Source organism: Plectropomus leopardus, chromosome 2 (assembly GCF_026936395.1).
Source record: "Plectropomus leopardus strain MGB_pleo_1.0 chromosome 2, ASM2693639v1, whole genome shotgun sequence".
Classification (NCBI taxonomy): Eukaryota; Metazoa; Chordata; class Actinopteri; order Perciformes; family Serranidae; genus Plectropomus; species Plectropomus leopardus.
In genome coordinates this window covers 31,803,656-31,830,266 of record NC_142177.1, presented here as the reverse complement: position 1 = coordinate 31,830,266, position 26,611 = coordinate 31,803,656, and the positions used below count along the sequence as shown (strand labels likewise).

Below are 26,611 nucleotides of genomic sequence, written 5' to 3'. Positions count from 1 at the left end.
TTGTCCATTTCTGAGCCCTTGAGAATATAAGTGATATTCAAACTTCACCAGGACCCACCCATATTTTGTTGGTCAGTTTAAGTTTGGGTTATATCATTTTCTCAGGAAAAAACTGATGGACTATGGGAAGTAGACTGACATCACACGCAGACATTTGCTCTGCTCTCAGTCAGAGTTACAGGGATGCAGACTCAGAGAGCATAACTTGGAAGAAATCAAGGTGAAGGATGCCAAATTCTTCGTTTACATCTAGTGACACGTCTTGTGTCCTCTAAACCTCGATTACCCTGGCACTACTGTCATCACTCACTCTTCAAAACGTGTTCCACCGTGAAGAATCTGTCCCAACATGAACTCATTTTTTGACTTGCTGACTGATTACTGCTCAGAGCTGTCTGTGCTCCCTGCACGGTTTTGGCATTATTGAGCCTCAGGAATTGAAAACACATGCTTTAAAATCTGCTGAGGTAAGATCTGAAGTTTAGCAAGTCTCACTGGTAAAAATGGCTTTGACTGGTTCGTCTAAATATTAACTTGTTATACAGTGCGTGACATTCATTCACTGAACCCTCTCTCATCTAAATAGTGGGACTAAATATCTAACATTTTTTAGTATGACAGCAACACTGTTTTATAAGAACATACACAAGAAGGTTTACTGCAAAATATGAATAACATTTATAGTTTTTTTACATTTAATCTGTAATAACTGATTTAACAGTTACAGTTTCGTGTATTGTCGCCTTTAGTTGACTGTCTGATAAATGTCAGTCCAATACTGAGCCTCATTTTCACTCTGTTTTGATCTAAAATAAAATAGCTCCTGGCTGCTAAATGCTCCATTATGTAGTCGTTTCAACAAGTTTTGTGGTTCATCATATTCGTTAAATATTAGATAATACCTTAGAAACAGAATGAGAGTAGAACGGACATTTCCATTCAAATCAACATAGAAAGATGGTCAGAGTGGCAGCCATTTTTATGCATACCGTTGTCATTGCAAAGACCTGAGACTGTTAGAGTAGAGTAGTACGAAGCACGGAGAGGCGTCTTTTGAGCACCATCTCTGTTACTTTGCTGCTAGAGAAGAATTGAGGATTGCTGGATTTAATGCTTCATGTTTCTACTGGTAAGTTATTAATTTCTGTGATCACAATCTTTGGTCAAGTTTGACGATGTTATCCTTGTCTCTAATGTCAGATGCTGTTGAGATTTAAGGAGTTTTGACCGTTCACATGATAACACACAAGGATACGGTGATTATTATGAAAGGGGATTATGGGTCCAGGCAACATGATGAGCGAGAGATTAGGATAGGCTAAAGGAAAACGCTGGCTTTGTGGGTTCAGTAGGCCAAAATGGAGTTCCCCGACTAGTAAGTGTGACCGCTTTAAGGCCTTACTGACATTTGTCACGATAACAACTGACAACAATCGCCATTTTCTCTTTAGCCAGTGAAATGACCACAGCAAATGGCTCAATGTCCACTCTACTCTCATTCTGTTTCTATCGAGATACACTGTATCATCAAAACTGTTTCTTAAATGGTAAATTTAGACAGAAGTAACGTATGGTGTATGAATCCAAATGCTACAGAGTGAACAACAGCTGGACAGTGAAATGTTAATTTAACTCAAACTTTTACAATCAAGCTTTGAAACTTCTCAGAAACTTTTGTAGGATGTGGAGAAAAGAGAAGAGTATTTGAAAAATATTTTTACTGTATTACCTTTCTACACCTAAAATACATTTTGAATTCACATACATGAAAACCGATACTGTAAAAGAGGCTAGCTGCAGTAGTTATAAAAACATATTGCCAGAGCTACCACAAAGTAGACCACTAATATAATTAAATCCATCTCCATGGTTACCATAAACAGAGTACCCGCCTTTGTTTTACTTTACAGGAGGAGCAGGGAGCAACAAACACAAGTCAGAGCAGATATCCCTGAAATGACTGACAGCTGATCTGAGGTGTCGGCAGGTGAAGTTAAGCTCAGAGGCAAAAGCTCTGGAGATGATCCAAAAACAGTAATAGAAAAGAGCAGCAACACCCCGGGCTATGACACATATTAATTCAATGTGAAAGTGATAAATAGCTCAGAGCAGAGCTAAATCTCTGCACTGATAATCACTTGATCAAAATCAAATGAATAATAAGCTACACACATCAAAAGTTGTCCCTTCCCACACTTTAAAAACGGGTGAGTCATATAAGTATAATTTTTCTTTCGAAAAGGAAAATTAGTGTCATTAGTACTAATGAATTGTTCTGATGCACTGGATGAATATTTCAAGACTAGACCGGTTCATGCTAGCAGCTCTGTAGTGAAAGCAGTGCTTTGGACTTAATGCTGATGTTAGCATACTAACATGCTCACAATAACAATGCTGATGTTAAACAGGTAAAATGATAAACATGCCCCCAAACTCAGCTCTGGAAATGTCATTGCTTTTGCAGGTATTTGGTTATAAACCAAAGAATTGGACTAATTAAAATTTTGACCTGATAATTCCACCAGAAGAAAAGTAAAAAGATCACAATTATCACAATTCAGCCTGATGGGAACATGGATCCAGGTTCTCGTGCATTTCCATGGACTAAATTTAAAAACTCTTTCATGGCTTTTTAAGGATCCTTGATAAAATGTCCATGACCTTTCACAACATTGCTACATCTCAAAAATTACAGTACAATTGACAATTGTACAATTTAAAAGTAGTAGTTGGACATATGAAAACCCAACATTTTAAATCATGATGTCACAACAATATTTTTCTCTCATTCAAACATAATGCCAACCAGCTGGCATACATGCACGGAGAGATGGCATGCGGGGAGAAAGTGAAGAAATATACGTGATGGGAAACGAAATGTCACACACCAGGGCATATTAGAAGTACATTACATTAAAAGCCACAGAAAATGAGTTTGCTGTTACATTACATGGAAGGAGAGCCACGGATCGATGACTATTACAATTTTAATTTCATTACACAAAGCAAAATTCTAGAACTTTTTCAAAACTTTCAAGGATTCCTAATTCCATGACTTCCCGGCCCTGAAAATAAGATTGGGAAATTCCATGACTTTCTCAATTTTTTCCATGACTATGGGAACGCTGATATATGTACCAAATGTCATGCCAATCCATCAAATATTTAAGATTTCAGTCAAAACAACAAATGTCAACCACACCGTGGCGCTACAGGGAAGGTCAGGGGATTATTGGAGTGAAATCACACTATGATGACCATGAATGTCTGTGCTAATTTAATGGCAATTTATACCATAGATATTTCAGTCTTGACCAAAGAGGTGAACCGAACAATTGTCAATGCCATCCCTAGACCTATGCCACTAGCCTAGTAAAAAAAAGTGTCAAAAAATGCTATTAGGACCTACATAACAGCTGCGGTATGCAGCAAAACTTTGAATCCTCTCTCAGCTCCACTGACACTATAAAGAAGAACACCATGGCCGAACACGTCTATTTCATTTCAGTTTTCAAGCCGAAAAAAGAATCAAGGTTCACTGAGCCATTCATTTTCTAATTATAGTTATACTAATTGAAAATGTGTTCTATAGTTTGGAAAAAGAAACTTCAAGCGACTGACATCATTTTCTCCAAACCTCCCGCAAAGTAAAAGTGCAATTTTCGGGATTTGACTGTACCGGTTTTAATGACATTTTCCACAGCTGATTACTGGAGGGGAAGCTACTCACATGACTGCCGTGTTTTGTTACCTCTGCTACCAAGTCAGTGTTTCCACTTCCTCACCATTACACAATAAAATCATTTAATCCTCTTAACAACATTAGTCTGGTCTCATAACTGTTGTTTGGGTCGCACTGTTAATGCCTTTAGAAAACTGTTTTCTGCCTCTTGTCATACCTTTAGATTTAGACTTCTTTTCTTTGGCAGTAGTTGCAGATGGAGAGCTGTCCTTTGTCGTCTTTTTCTTTGTCTTTTTCTTGGGGGTGTCTTCATCATCGTCATCATCATCATCGTCATCTGTACCTGAATCTGCAGAGACAGAAAACATATTTGGTAGAATATTATTTGTTTTCTATTTCCAAAATACATTTGTGAAAGAGTTTATTTGTACGGGATTAAGTTGAAGTGAAATCTTCAAGGTTTTCAGTTTCAAGATGCTACTAATGGCGTACCTTTCTTCTTTTTTGGAACACTTTTTGCTTTCTTTTTTGGCTCTTTCTCTTTCTCCTTTTCTTTTTCCTTTTCTGGCTCTTCTTTATCTTTTTCTGGTTTCTTTTTCTTCACCTTCTTTCCATCTATAATGTTGATCAGGAAACAGCAGTGGGACCAATGTGGTTACATCACAGAAAAGAAACATGAAAAATGTCACAGTTTGCCATCTACTTTCTTAGTAGGAAAATATCATGGTCTCTAAAAAGTTCCTCACTTTGGATGGCAGGACTGTCGTCTTCGGATATATCTTCACTTTTCTTGGTCTTTGTTTTTTTGGGTTTGGCCTCTTTTGTATTCAGTTTGGCTTCTGTTGTGCCATTTGTCTCCTCTTTCTTCTTCTTAGGCTTCTTGGGATTTTCTTAAAAGATACAAAACAGATTAGAGGTGAAACTTGTGGAAGAGGAGTATGAGAGCAGAGGGAAGATGATGAAGACTGGAAAAAATGAAAACTGGAAGAAAGGAAAAATAATCTTGAAATGATTACTAAAAATAGAAGCGTTTCAACATCTAACAACAAAAATTAACTCACCATTACAAAGTCACGTGAATGGGAGCGAGGGGCAGAAAGGAAAAAGATTTAGAAGAAATGTATTGTTACTACTACAACTATTGATATTATCTTTAGTTAAAACACTTGAATTAAAACTAACTAATTAAAACTTAGCATTAAATTAGCTTGTTAATTTTCAGTGTTAAAATGCTCAGTGGTTCATATTTAGGTGAATTACATTGATTTACAATATTCATACATGTTACTCCTATGGTCCAAGAGTCCAAAATTATTAGTGAACATGAACAATTTCAAATCCAGAACCTAAGGTACTAAAACTCAAATCTGTGATTTCATGAATGAAAAAAATTGGAGCTGCTCCATAGACAGTGAAAGGTGAGAGATGTTAAAGATGACACTGAGAGCACCCAAAGCAATGTTTTATGTATATAGGAACATTTTCTGTTTCATAACTGAGAACTCTACAATATAATTAAACTTATTTGCATATAGAAAAAAAAACAGTCTGCAAGTCCACAAAATCAGTTTCCCAATTATTGTCTATGGAGTAACTCCAGACTTTATACTTGATGACATTAAAAATTTGTGACTTCCTTCTCTGGTTTCATGTTCACAAATATTGATTGAACTCTCCCAGGCCACTGAAATAGCATCATTGAATTCTTAAGACAGTGTGTGTTTCTTTTTAAATTTTACAGCTAACATCCTCACAATAGTGCAGTCAGACATAATGATAATGAATGACGTAACAGAGCATGAGGTGATAATGACACGATGCACACATACCTGCATTTTCTAGAGTTAAGTCATCTATAACTGTTCACGTACACACATACACACACAAACACACACAGAGTTTTGTAACTATTTTATGTAACTTGCTCAGGCCTCCCGAGAAACTTAAATCACAAACACACTTTACATCACGCAGATTAGAGGACACACAGTGGCGAGTCAATTTCTTTAGAAAATTATCAAATAAATAAATTGAGTATACCACAAAGGAAAAGATAGGGAGGAATCAGAAAATGTATTTAACTCTTTCCTGTCTGCAGTTATAAGAAACTGTATCTGGTCCATATCCCATTTAATTGTAAATCTTCATAACTCCATTTTGCTGTTTATCACCTTCAATATACACTTTCATCTTGGCCGTCTAGACACAAGCTTAAGCTAAAGTCCAAAGGGGGCTCAAACCTCTGAACCATAGTCCTCTGACACATTGTGCCCTTACATGCTTTTGTCTATTTGAGGATTCGCATCATAAAATAGTCAAATACCAAAGAGAGAGCATTTCATAAGTGTGAGGAATCTGAAGACTAAACCAGTGACAGGAACAAGTGTCACTGACCTGAGTCACAGAGAAGGAGGTCAGTGTGATCGCGGCCAGCGGAGACAATAAAGGTAATCCTATTAGATGCAGATCCTGCATCGATGGAGGTCTATTTGTGTTCTCAGGCAATCCACAACTCAGAGTGATGGCAGCAGATTTCATCATTTTGTAATGACTTGTATAAAAAGTTATTTAATGTCATTTCACACTCTACCTAAAGGCGCATATTTGACCTGTTGACATTGTGGAGTTAGAGTCCTTCACACACAACTTTGAAAAACAGGTTTTTGCTCTGTCTGCTTTACTCAAAATAATAATTGTTAAATAATCATTAAACATTTTGCTTCATGGCATTGCTTTGTAAATTCTGAATTAGCTGATACTTATGTTGCCTAATTGTTGCAAGGATTGAGGATTTGGATTTAATGAACATATTTACGAAATTATGATCAAATAATCACCATCAAAACAGAAAGGAGTTTTGACCTAAGATTACCATTTGCTTGAATGTTAGCTAAATAAGTTATTTAATTAGTAATTAATAATACACATGGTTATAATACAAAAAATAGAGCAGCCATTAAAGAGGGAAGTGGCATGTTGTTGCATTTGGTTTGAATGTCATCACAGTGGCACTGCACTGGATTACTGAGTGCCTTCAATCCCTCATGTGTGCTTTTGCAGATGCATCGCTCAGCAGATGAGCTGCATAAACTTGGCCAGCGTCAACCCAGATGAATTTCAATGTCAGATATGAATTTGGTCCATGCCTTAGCTGCCTAGGCAGATGCTCTTCAATTTTAACTCATGTCCAAATAGTGTATCTTTTGGATTTTACTCTAATGAAAGACTTCCCGTGCGGTCATTAGTTCACAGTGCAGTTATCTCACATGTGGGTCAGAGATTATTGTTTACGTAAGCATTCTTTTAAATATCTTTGAGATTCAAATAACTAAAGTTATTAAAAACTAAACACAAGGCAAAAAGTTGGATTTTAAAATGTCTAATAAATGCATTGCACCCTAATGCTAAACTCTACATGAGCAGTTTAACTGTAAGTATTATTGTATAACAACAGCAGAAGTGCTTATTTGTCTCTTATTAAAGCAACTTCTATCCTTTAGGTCTCCCTCCAGATATCATTACATATCATCACACATATAACCACATCATGTTTGAAAGTCTTTTAAAAATATCCACAAAACCACAAACTCCACCCTTTTACCTTCTCTGCAGACATGGCGTGGCCTCTGACTTCAGCTCTACCGCTGCTTCTTTTTAGAGGTTAGAAAATAAAAAAGCAGGCTCCTCAGTGGTGATAATGAAAGAGCGAGAAAGCCCTGTACTCACTGAGTCTCCATCAGCAGAAAGTTGTTAATAGGATTTATGTGTAAAGCCATCTGCTCTGTAGAAACACGTCAACGGGAGAAACCAACAAAGGCTCAGGAGGAGGGAGAGGACTTGTTTATCATGTGTGTGTCCACTGTCCACAGACCTGTGTATCCTCACATGTTTGTGTCTGGGATACTAATGCTAGTTATGATAGGATGTTTGTCCTTTTGCTTTCACACCTCTTCTACTGTGGGTCAGACTAGCAGGAGTATGTGGAGCTAAATTTTAACATCTTTGTTCCCAGTTTCTAAAGATAGTTTTTTTTTAAAATTTAAATTTATATAAAATACTTACCTGAACTTTCTGGTGTGGTGCTGAAGCAGAATCCTCATCCTCTTGACTACTGAGGAAAAACAATTCAAAACATAATAATTATGAAATGTAATGATAATCCCGATAATGCTTTAATTCCACATTAACTTACAATTGTATCATTTTGTAAATCAACAAAATACTTAATGTACCTAAAAGAAAGGCATTCATTTGCTATGGAGTATTTGATCTGAACTTGCTTTTATATGTGATCTGAAATAGGGCTCTAACCAACGGTTATTATCGCTTAACCTGTAAATTGATTTCTTGATTTTATGCACATATTTATTTTGTTGCATCTGTTGTTTATTCAATAATGTTACTGTTACTGTTACTGTAATGTTGCTGTTTCATACAATAATAATATTTTTTTATTACATATCTGCACCTATTCCATATATTAAATACCTTTAAAAACCTGTGTATATACACTTATTTTCAACATGCATCTATGCCACTCCAATAAAGCACGTAATTGTTAAAGTGAGATGGTCCTATCCAATCCTATCTATCTGCAGAATCAATCAATCTTGGTTAAAGCACAAAGTCCATTTTTTGGCAGCCCACAGTGTAAAAACCTTCCACTCCCAGTTTGTGCAACAAAGTATCATTCCTACATTAACAGGTCATGCCAGTGATGGGAAGTGGGGCCTAAGTAGGTCTGCCTGATAGCAGTAAGTAAAGCTTTCCCGTGCCACTTATTGGTTTAGCACCACTTGGCTAGTTCCTGCGGAAAGCGGGTGTGATGAAACAGGAAAAAACATTCAGAAAACCACAAGGCCTCAGGTAGAACTAGTGGCAGGCACTATGAAGACATCAGACACTTGGTCTCTTTATCATCGTGTGGTAATGTTGACATACCTGTCCTGTGTCCAGGCCTGTTTGACGGTGTGATTGTGGAGGGGCATGGCTGATGTGTAAAGAGATTACAGTACGTCCAGATTTTGGTCTAAATGAGGAAACATGAGAAACAGAGAAAGAGTGTACTGACAGAAGGATATCCATTGGAAATCACTGCATTAAATCTGTATATATTAATATGAACATAAAAACATGCATTACTACAATCTCTCACCAAGTGTGCTGTGGTTTTATCTAGGCAGCAGTAACTGTCTCCATCCAGCTTGTGAATGCCTACAAGGCTCTATACACTTCCTGTAGCCGGCAGAGGGGTCACATGACCCAATTCTAAGAGGATTTTTACCAAAGCTACAGGTCCCCCCCAATCAACTACAGTGCAACCAGGATGGCCGACCCTTCAACTGGGATTACTCTAATCAGCTATTCACCATCTGCAAGCATTTCTGTGGAGGTTCCCAAGAAAAAGAAAATGTGTTAACTCTCTGTAGTGGAGCAGGGGATGTGTGTGATTAGTCGACTAGATGATTAAACGTTGCTTAACTCACTAGTCGGCATCAGATATATTAGTCGGTTAAACTTTTGATAAGATTATTGTTTCATGCGATTGCATTACTTCAGAGAAAATGCAGCTGTAATAATCATGCATTTTTCCATATCCGTTTAACCTGATAGTTTGAATTGTGCTCAACTTTGACTGTTTTCTGAGTGTTTTCTTACTTTCAGACTTGTCGACTTGTTGTTTAAACCTCTGGTTGAACATCAAGGAAGTTAGTCATTAGGAACATCCCTTACCTAAAGGAAAGTAAAACAGATTCAAGTTAAACAGAACAGATATAGTTTTAATTCAAGTCTTTTAACTAAACCAAGACAAAAATGTACAGAGGTTCTCTTATTTCAATTTAAGAAAACCAGAGAAAACTCAAAGAAACTGAAAGGTTCTCATCACTTAAAAGCTACAGATAAGACGCCTTCAATAATATCTCCATATGCTCCAATAAAACAGCTCAGTGGTCTGTTTCTGACAAAGAGTGAGCACTGAAGAAGTATAAGCTGAAAAATATGGCATGTGAACTTCCTTAAATCAAAAAAGATTTAAAAAGAAGCTTGAATTCAGTACGTCACACAGAAAGTGTGATTTCTTCCGTCAACCACCAGATGCTGCTGTACCCCAAGAGACAAAAAACAATGCAAGAAGCAGCTGTGAGGCACAAGGGGGCACATGGAGATACTGTAACTTACATATTCAAAAAATGACTGACTTATCCTCAACGATAATATTCACGAAAGTTAACAAAATACAATTATCTATTGTGAAAGTTGTTTCTACAACCTTAAACTATCTTAGTCCTGTCTGTTTTCGGTCTCAGAGCTCACATGTGGAGATAGGAAGAGAGAAATGTCAGCCGAAGTGAACAATAACACATGTGATAGGAAATAAAGAAGCAAAAGTAATGTGTTTTGTAGTTTTATAAGGCCAGGCCCTTTTGTCTCGCCACATCACCGTGCTGCTCACGCTGTCCAGTCTGCTGACTGTTGAAAAGGGTCTAGACTAATGGCTTTGCTGGCATTTCTGCAAACGCTTGACAGTAACATGGCAGTTGGCAGGCGGCCTAAGGAAGGCCAGCGACCTCAAGGGAGCAGCGGAGAAGCCATCAAGATCTTAAAGAGACAGAAACTACAGTGCGTTTTCTCACCATACACAGTGTTTCCAATCCATTTTCATGTCAGTTGTGTTTTATTACTGCGAGCAAGACGGTAAATACTGGTGAAGCAACAAGAAGCAGCAGGAGTATACCAGAGAGGCCGTAAAACCAGCTCTTACTATACCAACAACTGTAACAACAAGCCTGAATGAAATGAAAACACATTAATCAAAGTTATGGTGAAGCAGGGACCATTCAGAGCAGTTGTACAAACACTAAGCCAGGAAGAATTATGTTAAATACATAAAGGTAGAGCTTCCAGTGGCAGTGACCTGTGTTTGAGGAGGGGGTATGATGATGATGTTTTAGTTCACCCGTGGGCTGAGTGCTGAAACAGCACGTTGTTGAGGACGTGAACCCGGTGGCACTGTAAAGCCGGGTGAATCATCAACTCAGAGCAGGCCGTATCTCAGGAAGGACAAACTATGAAGACGAAACAGGAAAATCTGGGTTAAATGTGTCTATCCCCAAAGGAGGGATTGTTCAGGGGAGGTGGAGGGGGAGAAGAAGACAATGGCAGGAGGTGTCGTCCATACATGATAAATGGAAAGATGCTATTCAGGAACAAAAATAGTCTCTAGGGCTGTGGATAAAATGAAACTCACAATCTCCCACTGTTGATTCAACAAGGTCACATCCTGAAAAATAGAGGGATGAGGTAACTATTCTTGGATTCTTAACACTCGTGTGGAAAAAATACACTTTTTGGCCTGAGGTTGGTGCTAAAGAAAAGGTAACATAGTTACTGAATCAAAAAGTCAGACTTCGCTCGTCAGGCTCAGCTCTACATTGTCAGACTTTGCTTTTGATCTCAATGAGGATGTTCATCAAGTCTTAATAAGTATTGATATTTTCAACATGCTAATTGTAGGTTTGCGTACATCAACATGTTGAAACACCAATGTTAGCGTAAATAGTGGCAATCTCCTGTGTTTCCAAAATTTACCGCCACTAAGTTAGAGTCATTGTGTTTGTCCCCAGACTAATAAAATGTTAGCTATATTGAGTTATTTTAATACAGTAGCTATCATAATTTTTTTCCGATACAGCTCTTATAACATGTATATAGTGAACGATTTAATATCCATTTCAATGCTTAGTGGTTGTTTATAAGTTGACATTCACTGTGACTGTAGCATGCTATATGTTAGCATATTTACATGTTTTGTGTAAAATACGAAGCTTGCTTTCCCGCGGCAACAGCATCCCACCACCGGGTGGCAGTGTTATGCCGTCAGTGGTTCAAACGACCTCAACTAGCCCGTTTCGAAGCAAAGGATCTCGAAAGCTAAGCTCCATTCTTTCAGTCACCCAAAGCTCATGACTATAGGTGAGGGTTGGGATGTAGATGGACTGGTAAATCAAAAGCTTTGTATTTCGGCTCAGCTCCCTCTTCACCACGAAGGTCCGGTTGAGTATTACTGCAAATGCTGTGTCAAATTGCCTATCCATCTCACGCTTTATTTTACACTCATTTGTGAACTAAGACACAGAGATACTTGAATTCCTTTGCTTGGGGCAGCGACCCTCTCCGAACCAAAACAGGAATATAACCAAACTCCATCTTGTCTGTGTCCGATATTTTACATTGCAAAATGCGAAAAGATATTGTACGAGAAAAGGTTTTCCTAAACAGAGAGGCCCTTAACAATTTCTGTTTTGGGATATTACATCGTAAAATCAAAACTTCACAATTATACTCTCTCTGTGAGGTATAGCTGGTCAAGTGAAATGTTTTATCAAAACTCAACACAAGCAGTGCAGGCTTCTACTACAGCTGATGACATTACTGCTGTACAGTCAGCAGGCTCTCAACTGGATGGTCCCAGTGGAGAAACATGCTCTTCAGACACTGGCGCCATGGTGACTATTAAGGCCGACTCAGTCCTCAAAAGTACACTTAAATAGATGCAAATACATACAGATATGCAAGTGAATGCACAAAGGCATGCACGCTGTCACACACATAGTATTAAGTGGAGATGAGACTGATGGCTTGCACACTGATAAACGGAGGATTTTTGTGATACATGGACCATTATGGACTAATTAATGCACAGTTCATTGTATCAAACAGCAGTAGGAGAATGTTTCCACATAATATTTAGTGTTTTTTAGAATCTCCCTGCATTGGCTATATGCTGTTTACTATAAAGTTCAAAGAGAAGCCCAATTAAAATTAAATTAAAATATAACCCTTACATACAGAAAATAACCAAGGGCTAGGGACAATATTGCCCAGTGTTTATTGTAACATAAAAGATTACCTTTTTGGTTGAGTTAAAGAGTTCGATAATCAACTTCAAATGTTGAAAAATAATTAAAACTTTCTTGAGTGGAACACATGGACAACAATGAACATAATATATTCTGATAAAAAAAAAGCTTGCTTATTCGTCATTTGTTTAGATGTGGTAAATGTATAGGAGTGTTATTGGTTCCTCTGTTCTGATCTGTGTGACATTAACGCGAGAGTATGTTGGTAGTATTTTTAAAAATAGATAATACCCATTATTTTGAGATTCTACAATACAACATCAGAAATAATCATTCATAATGTCCTACTTCCCATGTTTAAGCCTTTTGAGAGATGGATTTAAGACATTTTAATGCCAATTAAGGTCTGATTTTTGGATTAATGAATTAAATGCCTCTTAAGACTTTTTAAGGATCTGCGGGAACCCTGCTCTGAGAGGGAGCAGCTGTTTGTCATAATTTTCACAGTTCCCATTAGGTCATGTGTTCTTTACATTGTTCTCATTGCGGAGATCGCTGTGTGAAGGGTCAATGTGTTTCTCAAGTGCAGACAACAGTAGTTTAAAATGTTGCACAGCTTTGAGTCTGGCAGAAAACAAAGAAGACATACTGTCTCATTCTCATCTCAGAAAGTTTAAATAATTTTGACATATTTCAGCATGACTTCTATTTATATGTTGACAGATCATGGGCCTGGATGATTATTGTGGCAGATATTTGGCATTTTGGCGATTATCTGTATCGGCACTTTATTTTTAATAATTGCAGATAAAAATAATTAATTAATTAAAAAGTGCAAATAAAGTGTCAGCCTGGGAGAAGCCTTTACTCTGTAAAACCTGATGGAACTATTTTTATTTATTCATTTTTTTATTTAATATTTCAACTGACTTAAAAAAAATCAAAATTTCAAACTAAAAAATAAAGTTGCTTCGAACATCAACCTGTAACTGATGTTGAAAGTTTCATTTTTGATAAAACATTTGCTAAAGGTATTTAGGTATTGACAGAAAAAAAAATCATTTTTATTGTAAATACATATCAGTTCCAAATATTGGTTATTGGTCTCATTAACCACTAATAATTTGTATGGGCCCTGAAAAAACAAAATCAGTCAACCCCTTCTTCTGTTTTTACTGTAATCAGCCCTGTCATTATTTAACTTTTGGGCTCACTGGGGTAAGAAAAACACATGTGTTAGCAAATATTATTTCACACAGATCTCCTTCCTGCCTGCTCCTGGCAGCACACAGTACTCTGAGAACTGCGTCCTCCATATGACACCTGCACAGAGAGCCTTTACAATAAAGCAAGCACGCCATAAGAGGGAGAGGTTCAGAGGATAACACTTGCAAACATTAAGTTACTGTTTGTTGGGAAACCATTGGTTGTACGAAAGTTAACCTAGTTTTTTTGTGCACTATCTATCATGAGTGCATTATTCTTTTCAGTGTAATAAATGATGCAGAGAAAACATGGCAAAAGAAAGAAACATATGGAGAGTTATTAAGTGTCATGAAGGAAGCAACGTGGAAGGTTAGATGAGAATCCTCGAGCCACTCAGAGCAGAAATACAGACAAAGCAGCCAGAACCTTGTGTGAACTGTAACACAAGCAGCGCTGAGCCTCGTGAGAGCTTGACACACATCTGAAATGGAGGACAAAGTATCCAGGAAATAGTGCTGTTGCTTGCATTTCCTATTCTCTGGGTGTCTCTGATAGAGACCAACCCCTCCAGAGCAATTCAGACTGCCGTGGATCCTGAACAGATGCCTGAGCTGGCACGAGGTGGCATTACCCTGAGAGCACAGAGTAAAAGTCCTGGGAGCGGTCACTGCCCCGAGTCCCCGAGAGAGAAAGAGAGAGGGAGAGAGGGTGGCGGGGGAGAGAGCAAAGAGGCAGCGCTCCCCTCACAGACTTGTTCCGTCCGTTTTTCTGAAACAGGCAGTGCTCTTTTGAAACGGTGCCAATGGAGGCTGGCCCAAAAGCCTTGCAGCTGAAACTTTTATAAGCTCAGTGTTTGCGAGCAGGAAGAGAAAGACACAGAGTTGAGATTTGTTTGCAGCTCTTCTGCGACCTGCCTGAGATGTCATGATTCATGCTTGCCTTTTTTTTGTTTCATTTAAACTACAAATTCTTCAAGAATATGCACAGAAATGATCTGGAAAGAAGACTGCATGAGGAGAGAAAGGATTTAAAGTAGATGTATGGACGTAATTGCAAACAAAAAAGAAAAAAGGAAGAGTCAGTGACGTCACATAACAAGCTGTCTTGGATATTGCCTGAGGAAAGATACTGAGTGGCACTGTGGCGTGGACACATTCGAAAATTGTTTGGGACTTGCACATTGGATTATTTTAGTGTTTTTCTTGTATATCTTGGTGATGGTCCACATGAAACATCTTAAGATTTGTTTGTTCCCAGAAATTGAGCCTCCACCTTCCCTTATTTTCACTTCACAGCTCCATGACACACTTTGTTACTTGACGAAGTATTGTGGTAAACATCCCAGAGCACTCGCTCGGTGTATTATGTTGACTGTAACCACTGATTTTCATTCAGGACTACAATCAAATTAAATCAGAACCTCAGTGGTTACTGTTCTTTTCTGTGCAAAAAAAACCCGAACGAAAACACAGGCAGGTGCAGAACAACTAAAGACGTCCGGAGTGACTACCGAAAATGGGAACTATGAGGCATGTACTACCTGGGACTGATGCCAACTGCTGACAAAAGGCTTTACTGCACGGTTCTGAGAGAAGCCTTTAACTCATTTGCTCTGCAATGCTTGAGGAATATCTGGCACTGAACTGTTTGGCCAAGTGTAGATAAATCTGTCAAATCTCTTTGGCTTTGGTACAAGACAGCATGTAAGTACTCACTTCTGATTTCTTCATCTGAGCTTACTTCTGTCTGTTTTTACCCCGCCTCCCAGCCCCTAATCCCACTGTCAAGTGAGATGTCTATTTGATGACACATAATCTATAGTTCATATGACTGCTCCCCTTTATGTGCTCAATGAACTCTGTCAACTCTGTGACTTCACCTTAAAGCGAAACTCTTCCTTTATGCATATTCTGGGTGGGTTTCATATCTTTGGTAGAACTGTGTGAGCACTATTTTGTGACTTCATGATTTCTTTTCCTGCCTCCCTTTCTCCTCGCTGTCTCTCCCTCTTGGCAACAGGGCAAAAGTGGGCAGGGAGAGAGGAGGGCATGGCCCAGAAACTGCTCTCAAGCCCCAGCCCCTGTTCAAGTGGGGTTGCTTGCTGGTACACAACTCAGCCTTTCCCTCGTCTTGCAAGCGAAAGAGAGGGATGTGGAAAGGCATTCTTGTCTCCTTTCTAACCCGCCTTTTTTTTTCTCCAACGCCACCATGGCCTAATTCTCTGCGGGTGAACACTCGCCTGACCTGTACAAAAAAATCTCACCTCCAGGTATTTCTCATTTTTGATTCTGCTTCTGTTTCGCCCTCGATATTTACTCTTTGTACTGAGGTCTCCCTTCATTTCTTTTGCACTTTTACACTTCTTTTACTGTCACCTTCCACACTGTACACGTGTCTGCTTTGCTCGCATCGAACAATGCCTAAATCTCCACTGTTTCTTTTCGATCGCACACCCGGATTTAGTTATAAATGATGTTGTTTCTTAGATTAAATGCATTAAAAAATAATGATCAAAGTATTTGTATATAGTTGTTATAATGAGAAGTTTAAATACGATAAAACATATACCCGAGTAAAAAGAAATGTTAGTGGTTGTGGAACTGCCTCTTAAAGTGCAAGATTAGTAAAAACATTTAAACATTTAAGTATAATTTACTGCAAGTGAGAGTCTGAAGACACAACAACTCCAAATGATCGAACATACAGATTTCTCCCCATCAATAGCGATAATTATGTCTAAGTCTCAAACACGAAATTCGCAGAGATAAAAGGCTTTTCCCCCTTTTTGTCAAACATTTTGCTTTGTGTTGCAGGTTTTGCTACAAAAGGTGCTAGAAATCTGCACCACAGGCAACACAAAATATCCTTCAGCTGTGGTGTGCTTACTGTTCACCATGTAATTTAACCTAAAATCAAAAAGTATCCCACATGTGCGCAGTAAGCAGCCTGAAAAATATGTGGTTTGTATAAAAACTGTATCATTTTCTAATGTGTTCTTGAACGCTGCGGTTTGATAGACCTGTTCACAAACCAGTATGAACCAGATCTCTCTGTTGCAAGCATTGTTCTATACATGAAGGGGCTTGCATTGTCAGATTGCAGGGTCTCGTTTTTGGATCAAGCCTTTTCGATTTGTTTGGGAATTCAAACCACAAGAGGTATAACAGAAAAATTCATACCAAAATTGGGTACATTTACAAAAATAACATTTTTTTCATTTTAACTTTACAGATTTCTTTCCCATATGAACCAGACTTATTGCGAACTGACTGTGTAAACATTTTGGCTCATGCTTCTTGGTGTGCAACAGCTGAGTGTGGTTTTGTCTGCATAAAGTCGAGTCAGCGTTTGGGTCTGTGTTTGAGTGTGTGATAACGGCAGATTGTGGCATACCGTCCTGTACAGAAAGGGTGAATGAAGGGAAAAAAAGGGGGAGGGCGCAGGGAGGATGGGCTGACAAGAGAGAAAATGAACCTATTTCCTCCTCCCCCCCAGTTCGCCTCAGATGAACTTGCTTGATGACATGTTGTTTGGAAAGCCATGTCCTCCGCTATTTGCGTTTCTCTCCTCCCCTTGGTTAGAGTGACTCTGTGGTCACCAGGATCAAAGTCTCTCTCTCTCTTTTTTTTGGGTTGTTTCCTTTATCAGGTCACACTGCATACACACACTCAGCTCTTCCTGTTTGTTAGCAAAACAGATCATGGGCCTTAAACAGCATTTGATCTGATTCTTTTGACCACGGCAGTTTTACATGAACTTTACCTCTTAAAACTGGTCTAGTTTTGAGCAGAAGCCATGAGAAATGGATCTTGAGAATAACATCTGGAAGATCCAGATGGTCCACCAGTGTCCTTGCATTTGTTTTAATGTGTTGAATATTGGATTGGCAGGTTTCCCGTGACAGAGCCATGTATGACAGAGGTTCACTTAGACAACTCTTGAGATTGTCTTAACTTTCAGGCACTCATTATATTGACACGATACTGCTAACAATGACCATAACAAACCAAATAGAGTACTTGTGAAGCCTTTTTCACCCTGGTCTCGTGACAATGTCAGAGTGCAGAGGAAAGATCCATTTCTCTTAAATGGGTAATTAAAGAGGTGGCACCAAGTCATTGTTTTTCAAGTCCGAAGTCAAGACAGGCAAGTCTCAAGTAAAGTCCGAAGTTAAAGGCTGTGACACACCAAGCTGACGGTTGAACTAGTTTTACTATAATGCTGTAATAAGCAGAACTGAGACCGATTATTTGTTGTGAAAGTTCAGCTATAACACTACTGTGCAGCGGAAATTTGACTATATTACTCATTTACAGAGTTCTGTGATTTTATTATAATGCTACATAAAATAGAGCTGCATCTTAAATACCAAATGCTGCACTAAGTCCAAATGCGATAAGAGCATTATAAAATATTTGTTTACTTTGTTATTTTGTAAAAATAAAATAAAAATACCCTTAGGGAACTAGTTGGATGCAGAAATTTTTTCTTGCGTTGCATTGCAGAGCTATTAAAAGCCAAGCATATGATTTTAATAACTTTAAATGTACTTAAAGTGTGCACTGTGCAGCTGTATTATACTCGTAAATACAAGTACTGGATCAGAATTCAGTACTTTCGAAAAAATGTTATCTTAAAATAAGCATGGTAGCTATGACACCTTGAGACTATAATCAAAGTCTGCACCATAATGTCTGGCCACATGCCATTTCTTAGGATTTGTCATTCTCTTGCTAGATGTTTGACCTGAGGCCAAAAAGCAGTCCATCTAATGATGTCCTGACATAATGTATGAGCCATTACATCTCCAATTAGTACAAGTGAGATATTGAATTGTGTAGTCCAGTGGTTCCAAGCCACAAGGAGTCGTGAGATCCGTCTGAAAGATCTAAAGATAAAAAAAAAACAACTAAATTTCACAATACAAAATTATGTTTTTTTGTTGTTTTTTTTCTAAAATATTTAAAATCAAATCAAATCAATGAACACTATGTAGAAATTTAACTGTTTTTAAATAGTATTGCCAGCAAAAGCGAAAACCAACCCCAGATTCACTTTTGGTTTGGAACAAGCTTTCCCGCTTTGTGTTTCGTCTTGCTATATTACAACGTTTTTCGCCGCTGTGTGCAAAACTTTGTAGCGTCCTCTTGGAGGCATGCATCTTACAGTCTTGCATCCAGTCACCAACTTTTTATACGCCATTTCATTTTTCATGAAAGTTATATTGTTGCTAGGGCAGCGTTGGTCCCTGTTTATTTCTCAATTCTCCAATAACCAACATAACAACAGGAAATACAAAGGGACCCATTTAGAATGTTAATATTAAGACTTCTGGATCGTAAATAAACTGAGAAGGATTATTTTGTTATGAGTCTATACATTACTTTTTAAGAAAATCCCTCATAGTATACCTTTTCAGGGGTCACAAGCCACATTTTTTATTTGTGACCCCTTTTGCTTAAATTAGTTGCTAAAATTAGAGAAAATTAAAAATCAAAATTAGAGATGGGGCAATATTTTCCCAGATAATACATGAGTTTAAAATTTAAAGTTTTTGTCTTTTAAATATGGAGCTCTGGAAAGAAATGCTGCAAAAAGAGAATAGCAAGCAGATGGGGACCTGGCAAAAAATGAACACACAGTAGATGCTAAAATGTCAGAAATTTGTTTTGGGGCCGAGTGCAGTACACTACTAAGTTCCCTGCAAAACTCTATATCTCCAAAATTTGAAAATTGGATTGGACAAACACCAACGCTCGGTTGCACCAACGAAGATTGATTTAATCACTGATTAGCTCTAATCAGAGTTTGGAAAAACTCAGTTTAAAATTAGTAAATCCAGGGTTCAAATTAATCAGAGCTCTGTTGCACCATCAAAAATTAATCTCAGTTTAGTTAATCCCAGTTTATTTATTTAAACAGAATTTAAACTGGGTTTAATCAATAAGGACAACCATCATATCAAACAAACAAACAACAACAAAAATAAATAGATACATAAATAAATACATATATAATCAGCATACTGTCTGCACCTAGTAAGTATGAAAGAGAGGTGGAGAAAGGGGTTTACTGTTAAATTGGAGTTTAAAGGTTTAGTGCTACACATTTAACTTCAATTTAGGTTTAGAATAAAAACTAAACTAAGTTTTAAAGAGAAATTTAAGACATTAAATTTAATCCCTCATAATTTTAAGGTAGTTTTAAAGTTTGGTGCAACATAATGTAAACCTGACCATAATTTCATCACGTTTAAAGGTTAATCCTTGTTGGTGCAATCCAGCCTAACTGATCTATGTTGAGTTATCAAATTACAGTCATTTACAGTACCAAGAAAAAAACCCCAAAAAAATCATCCATCCCCTCTAATTTGAACTTTCTGCATATATGCAGACTGACTCCACATACTGAAATTCAGAGTTTATACTGCAACTTTAATTTACTAAATGTCAATCAGTTTATGGACAGTGAATAGAATTACTCTCCTAAATTCAATTTACACATACTTTGTGTAAGAAATATTTCTTAGTTATTTGTTGCTCCATTAACATTTAAATTAATTTTGAAGTCATGCTCTAAATCAAGCCGTCAAGACAGATGTCGGCCTGCCAGATGGACCTGAACTCCGGCTGACCTGAGTTTATTAAACAGGATGCATCACAGATGATGAGATCCAACTGGAACCTCAGGCTCATACAAAACATAACCATTTGTGCCACATATGGACAAAGTCTGCTTATGGAACAATGGACCTTTCTCTAGACATGTGAACACCTAGCTCACATCGCACAAACACTGCACTGAGCATCTGGCAGCAAGCTATGCCACCATACCTTATTGTGTGGTATCATAGCCCCGTTCTGACATGGCATCCTCTCATTGCTCGGCTGCCAATACTCTCCTCCCCCCTCAGTGGTGGGTTCTGCCATGCTGCATCCACGACATCACCCCCTTTTTGTCTCATTGAGATTCAGCTTGGCACGCAGACAATGCCCATTTCTTGGCACCAAATATTGGAGAGAGCTGCACAAGAGAACCAACCTCGGGCTTTTCCCTCACAGTCGTCCCCCGTATTTCGCCGATCATCATGGACCAACGCCAACTTGTAAAGGGAATTTTTTTGTGCCTTCGTCTACTAAATTCTCAGTTTGTTCAGCACGTCGCGTTTGATAACACGGATATTTTTAACAAGTTGAACGTTAACCACTGTAAGACGAGCTGCTCTATCTGAAGCAAAAATGAATGACCGTGTCAGCGATATGTTGATTGGCATGCTGATTGCTCTGAGTCTTCCATGAAGGTCAAGGATTTATAACACTATTCCTTCTCCATATCCTACAACTGAGCAGCCATTTTCCTATCAGCAGCAGCCTGGGATAAACCATTACTTCCGGGTGTTGAAAAACAAACAAACATTTGCTTCAGTCCTTGGTTACTCCTACACATCCACCCACATGGACTCATAGTGGAGGTGCTAATTAGCGTTAACCTCTAGCATTGCTTTCGTTAAAATGAACAATCACAAACAGGAAATTTGGAAACAATCAAGGTAAGAATGAAAAACACCATATCAAAGTGCATCTGTTTGCATGCCTTACTGGCCTGTGGTTAAGAAATTTTTGTGATCACTACTGTCTCAAGTTACAGCAGCAGTTTAGCAGTCCTTAAAGTAACCAATGGTAGAAGAATGGTTGTTAACTGCAAATAATATAATGAAATAAATGCAAACACTTCATTTGTACACGTGTGTTAACTAGTCAAATAATATTTTTCTTTTGTCAGATTTTATCTTCAATATCTTTCATTTACAATAAGATACTGAAAATGAAAAGCAAATTGTGAATTGTACTGCCTCTGTCCATATTGTGGTGTAAGCTTCAAGTAGTCATAGTTTTAATACTTTAAATCAGTGGTTCCCAACCTGCGGATCCCAACCCCCATAGGGGTAGCCAAAGCTTCATGGGGAGTCGTAAGGCCTTCTTATTTTTAACGGGTGTAAGAAAGCTTTGTAAAAATATATATATAATAGGCCTTTATCCCCACATTCATTTCTGTGAAGAAGCTAAATTAAACTGTTATTTTTAGAATTTAGGTCATTATTCAAGATATAAACTTTGAAAAAAATCTCACAGACTAAGGGCACAGTGAGACCCTGTCCTACATTAGAAAAGTTTGTAGATAAAACAACCAAAGAACTAACAGAAAAATACCCAAGCATAAGGAAAAAGAAAACACTGAATGTGTCAAAAAAGCCTATTGTACATATAATTGTTAGGAATTTTAGAGGGAGAGAATTTAGAAAATCTTATATAAAAAATTCTAAAAATATCATCTTTGCTGCAATATTCACAAGAAAATATCAGCTCAAAATGTATTTAAATCGCTCATTTTACACATATTCAGAAAAAAGTGTGGAAACCACTGCTAAGAAAGATAAGCAGACATTAGAAAGATAAGCAGACATCAGAACAGTTCAAGGCCAGGTTTTTTTTTTGGTTTTTTTCAACTTGCCAAAAGTGTACTTGCTCAAAGTCAATTTTAACATGCCCCTATGAAAATTGTTTTATTTATTAGCCTTTAACAAATCTTGCTCAACCTCATTTAAAATGCTTGCTTGCACTTCAAATAATAAACTTAGTCTTTACCCAGTGGTGGAATGTAACTAAGTACATTTACTCAAGTACTGTACTTAAGTACAGACTTGAGGCACTTATACTTAACTTAATTATTATTTTTTTAATATATGATAGAATTTTGAGGCTTTGGGGTGATTTCTTATAGTTTTTTCTTATAGAGTTTTTGGGTTTTTTCTTCTTTATATATTTTTAAATAAGTTGAAATTTGGGTATTTTTTTATTTGTATTATTTTTAATCATTCTAGGTTGTTGGGTTTTTTGTTAAACCCTTTTAAAAATATTTTTGAGGTTTTAAGGTTTTTTTTTTTGCTATTTCTGTGATAATTTTGAGTTTATTTGGGTGTGTTTTTACAAAATACAGAAACAATTTTGAGTTTGTAGTGTTTTTTCCTCTGCTTTGATTTTGGTGTTGGCCTCTTTTTAACAGAGTATTTTTATAGTGTGGTATTAGTGCTTTTACTAAGGTAAAGGATCTGCATAGTTCTTCCACCACTGTCTTCCTGACCGCTACTGTGCACATACATTTCTCAGCAGAAATGAGAAGGAAGCTAACTCCATATACATCCATCATCAGCTCTGGAAAACAATGTGTTGAATTGTTTTTTACGACTGGCCCGACTGGGCGAGTGAGTTGCTACATTTACAAGCCCAAAGTAGCATTTTACTTGCCTCAGGCTATCCTTATGGTTGAACCTTGAATTACTCTATAAGTTATCAATGTTTCTCCAGAGAACCACACCGTAATGGTCCATCAACACTACAAATTGTGTTTGTAGTCCACACAACTTTTCTTTATAAAAAGTATAATCCAATGCTACTTTCAGTCCGTCCCCTCTACGTTGGCCAGCCAGTTAGAGGAGTTTGATACCATTTACCATCTAATTAATTCAACATCTCAATTAAGGCCTCCCACTCTCTGATGCCCTTGTGCCTTTTCATTCTGCCCCAATGAGCATGCCCTGGCACCACAGCCACACAGCCTGCCAAAACATTTCAATCACTGTCGGCATTAATTAGGCCAAAGAGGAATTCAGAATGTTAATGAACTGCCCAGCCGCTTTTCAGCGACCACGGTTCACATGCTAATTTATGCAAAGCGTCCTAGCCTTTGCGTGGGTTGACCATCGTCGTCTACCATAACAGTGTCTGGGCTCAGTCAGCTCAGCCAAAGTATGGCTCTGTCGGGGCCCAGACAGCTTTGCCCAGCTTGTGTCCCAGACTCTAGCTGGCACAGTAAACAGACTCATTTTTCAATGGACTTGAAGTGGCTTTCACACTGAGCAAAAAAAGGCCAATATTCTGAAGTCAAACCTTCAGCTCCTCTATTAAAACACTTCAAGTAAAAACAAAAATCACTAGGAGGATTTCTTGGCACGCACTTGAGTATCAGCAGCAATCAACTCTCTGAAATAACTTATAAACAAGAAGTTCCTTAAACCAGTCTCAACATCCCTTTTACCATTATTTGGGGGAAAATAAACAGTCTATCTTATGGACAGGGATTGGAAAGAGGAGGCAGAAGCTAACAGGTTGCACCACAGATGTTGGGTACGGGTGCCAAACGACTCCCTAAAATGGCCGAGGCGCTGCCATTTTCCATCTTTCTCCATTTGCTTTCTGGTTGTAGAGACAGAAGGGACTGAACTTGGGGGGAAACATGCTTGAACTGAGCTCTTTTTTTCTGTCTGTTGGGAAGTAGAACTGGAAAGTAAGGTTTGAGAGTAAAATAGGTTCTAATTGTTGATACAGATGCCCTTCATTATGAGACAATTTCCCTGTTAGTAAGCTCTATGTGGTGACAGAGGAGTATTTTGTCTTTAATGTGCAGTTCTTTAGGAAAGTAGCCTTTCTTTTCTAGTGTACACAAATGTGAAGTGCATCCGTTACCTGTTGTTCTTAAACACTGGCCAACTACATTGTGCCAAAGCAATTGTTAAAATATTGTTTTTCACTTACAAAAACGCAGGAGCAGTGTCAGACTGGTACTAAGTCTGGCTCTTACAATTCAGGCTACAATGTGGAGAGAAAATTACTCCTGGAAGGTAATTCCTGATAAAACTGTTACCAGGCTACCTCCTTCTATGGTGGGCAGGGGGTGTCATTTGAATAATGTTGTTCAACAGTGTACACTGTACTACTTAACATGTTGATTTTACTTTTAAAAAAAATCTAGGAAGCCCATTGCCTTGAAAAAGGAATGCAAATATAGCTATTATTTTTAATTTATATTAACTTTATATCTAACTGTTAAGTATACTTAAAGCTGTTTCATTTACTTGATTTTGTTCCAAGTTTGATTAAATCGACCTTTCTTAGTTTTAGCATCTTCAGTAAGCCAAGTTTACTGTGCAAAACAGAACTCGCAGATTTCCTAACTTCATCACTGGCAAAATCCTCTTTATCATGATCAAGTTAAGTCATAATAATTTGGTTTAAGTTGCAACAACTACACAAAATTAAGTAAATACAGCTAAATTTTGAGTAAATTTAACAATTAGATATAATGTAAACATAAAGTACGATTATTAATTATATTTAATTTTCCTTTCAAGGTATCTGGTTTCCAAGATTATTTTAAGTAATTACCAAGTCATTATTTTAAGTATTTTTAGTAAGATCAACATATCAGTGTTGAAGTGTGCACGGTTTTATGACTATTTTGTGTAGAAAATTAATTGTATTAGTTTAACACACACACACACACACACACACACACACACACACACAAATGCCTAAATGTTTTCACAGTAAAAAAAAAATGTAAAAAGGTCTTTTGCTATTAGTGCTGCTATTGAACACAATCTAAAACCACTATATGTGGCAAGACCTTCACATTTTGGCCTCTATGCAGAATACGAATCAATTTTCAACCTTTTGCCCTCGGTGGATCTAAAACTCACTTGATCTCTCTATTTCTTTCACAGTTTGACCGAGAAACTTCTGCTGCTTCCTGCAAAGTGTCTGTCCTTAAAGCTGAGGTAGTAGATTGAATAGTTGTGGGGTTCGTGTCCTCCCTCTGAGATAACTATACAATCTACTGTCTTTCCTAAGGAGACAGGTTGATCTGCTGTGAAGCCAAAGTCTGTATACACACGGGAGATACAGGAACTCACAATCACATAAAGTAAAGTAGATTAAAGATGTAACTGGTCACTGAGGAGACTGAGATGTCTTGAAGTTTGTACATACTGAGTACAGTTTCTTTTTTAAGGATATTTGGTGCCTGAAGTTGAGCCTAGCAAGGTGAGGTAGTAGGTTGTATAGTTTGAGGGATGGAGTCGATCCTACTCAGGTGATAACTATACAGTCTATTACCTTCCTTGAGAGGTACAATGAGTGCTTGGAATCAGCTCACTCACACTTCACTGTGGCGAAAGAGCCACTCTACCGCCATCTTGTGGCCAAAGACTATCATCACTCTGGAAATGATCTAAGCCTTGGAAACGCTACTGTGTTTATCTGAGGCCATATTCACGAAACATCTTGACCAAAACTCCTCGCTGTCTGAGTAAGGAGAAACTTTTGAATGTATATGTGCATATATATAATGTATATGTGAGTTGATAAGATGTTGGTACCTTTGCTAGCTGGCGTCACAAATACTCGGTTGAATCTATCATTAAAATTAATGCTATTTTATGCAAATGGGGTTCACCTAATGAAAATCATGATGTAATAATCAGCCATGTTTCATTCAAAATTATTTTCCAATGCATATTGTTTTAAAGTGTTTTGTTAACTTCTGTTTAGTGAGTGTTGTCATGATTTGTAGGATAATGTGCAATGTTCATAATGCATAGTGCAAAAGTGCCACAAATTTCACCTGCGTGAAAAAAACACAATTTGGTTATTTAAAAATGTGATTAACAAATTCAAATGGCTCTTACAATTTACCCAATATTTTTTGGACAATGTTTAACTTAATAGATTAAATTGTCTAATAGATTAAAATTCTGTTTTCTGAGTGTTTCATTACATTTAAACTAGTCGACTAGTCTAAATTTAAACTTCTGTTTAAACATAAGGGGAACCTAATTGTTAGAAGCGTCCCTATGAAAAACAAGTTGTGTGATAATCCAAACTGTATAACTCAGTTTTGTTTTAGAAAAGGTGGAGCAGACTAAAAGACTCCTAAGTAACTGAAACCTTCTTACTATACAGTCAGTAATGTGTTGCAGGTGAGGGGTATTGGTAAAAACAGAATATGAAGTCTATGGAACTTTTAA

At 37.6% G+C, this 26,611-nt stretch overlaps 1 protein-coding gene and 1 long non-coding RNA gene across 6 annotated transcripts in view; one reads left to right on the top strand and one right to left on the bottom strand.

Moving 5' to 3' along the window:
• The window catches only part of tulp1b (TUB like protein 1b), a 58,593-nt gene that overhangs the window by 7,928 nt on the left and 24,054 nt on the right, over positions 1-26,611 (bottom strand). The window contains exons 4-9 of one of the 4 annotated variants that reach the window (XM_088091026.1): positions 9,341-9,415; positions 8,624-8,711; positions 7,745-7,793; positions 4,429-4,561; positions 4,175-4,297; positions 3,900-4,031 (exon numbers count right to left, since the gene is read on the bottom strand). In XM_088091026.1, the coding sequence (XP_087947152.1) occupies positions 3,900-4,031; positions 4,175-4,297; positions 4,429-4,561; positions 7,745-7,793; positions 8,624-8,670 (484 nt within the window). In that variant the 5' untranslated portion in view covers positions 8,671-8,711; positions 9,341-9,415. Of the gene's footprint in view, positions 1-3,899; positions 4,032-4,174; positions 4,298-4,428; positions 4,562-7,283; positions 7,443-7,744; positions 7,794-8,623; positions 8,712-9,340; positions 9,416-26,611 lie in introns of those variants that run through there. The other 3 variants (XM_088091028.1, XM_042508685.2, XM_088091035.1) reach the window with 3 other exon arrangements.
• On the top strand, positions 13,681-26,336 carry LOC148190246 (uncharacterized). Of its 2 annotated transcripts, XR_015779660.1 has the most exons (3): positions 13,681-15,452; positions 15,769-16,018; positions 25,310-26,336. It is a non-coding gene; the product is annotated as an uncharacterized LOC148190246 (long non-coding RNA). The 2 variants fall into 2 exon arrangements; XR_015779659.1 differs by having other exon boundaries at positions 15,769-26,336.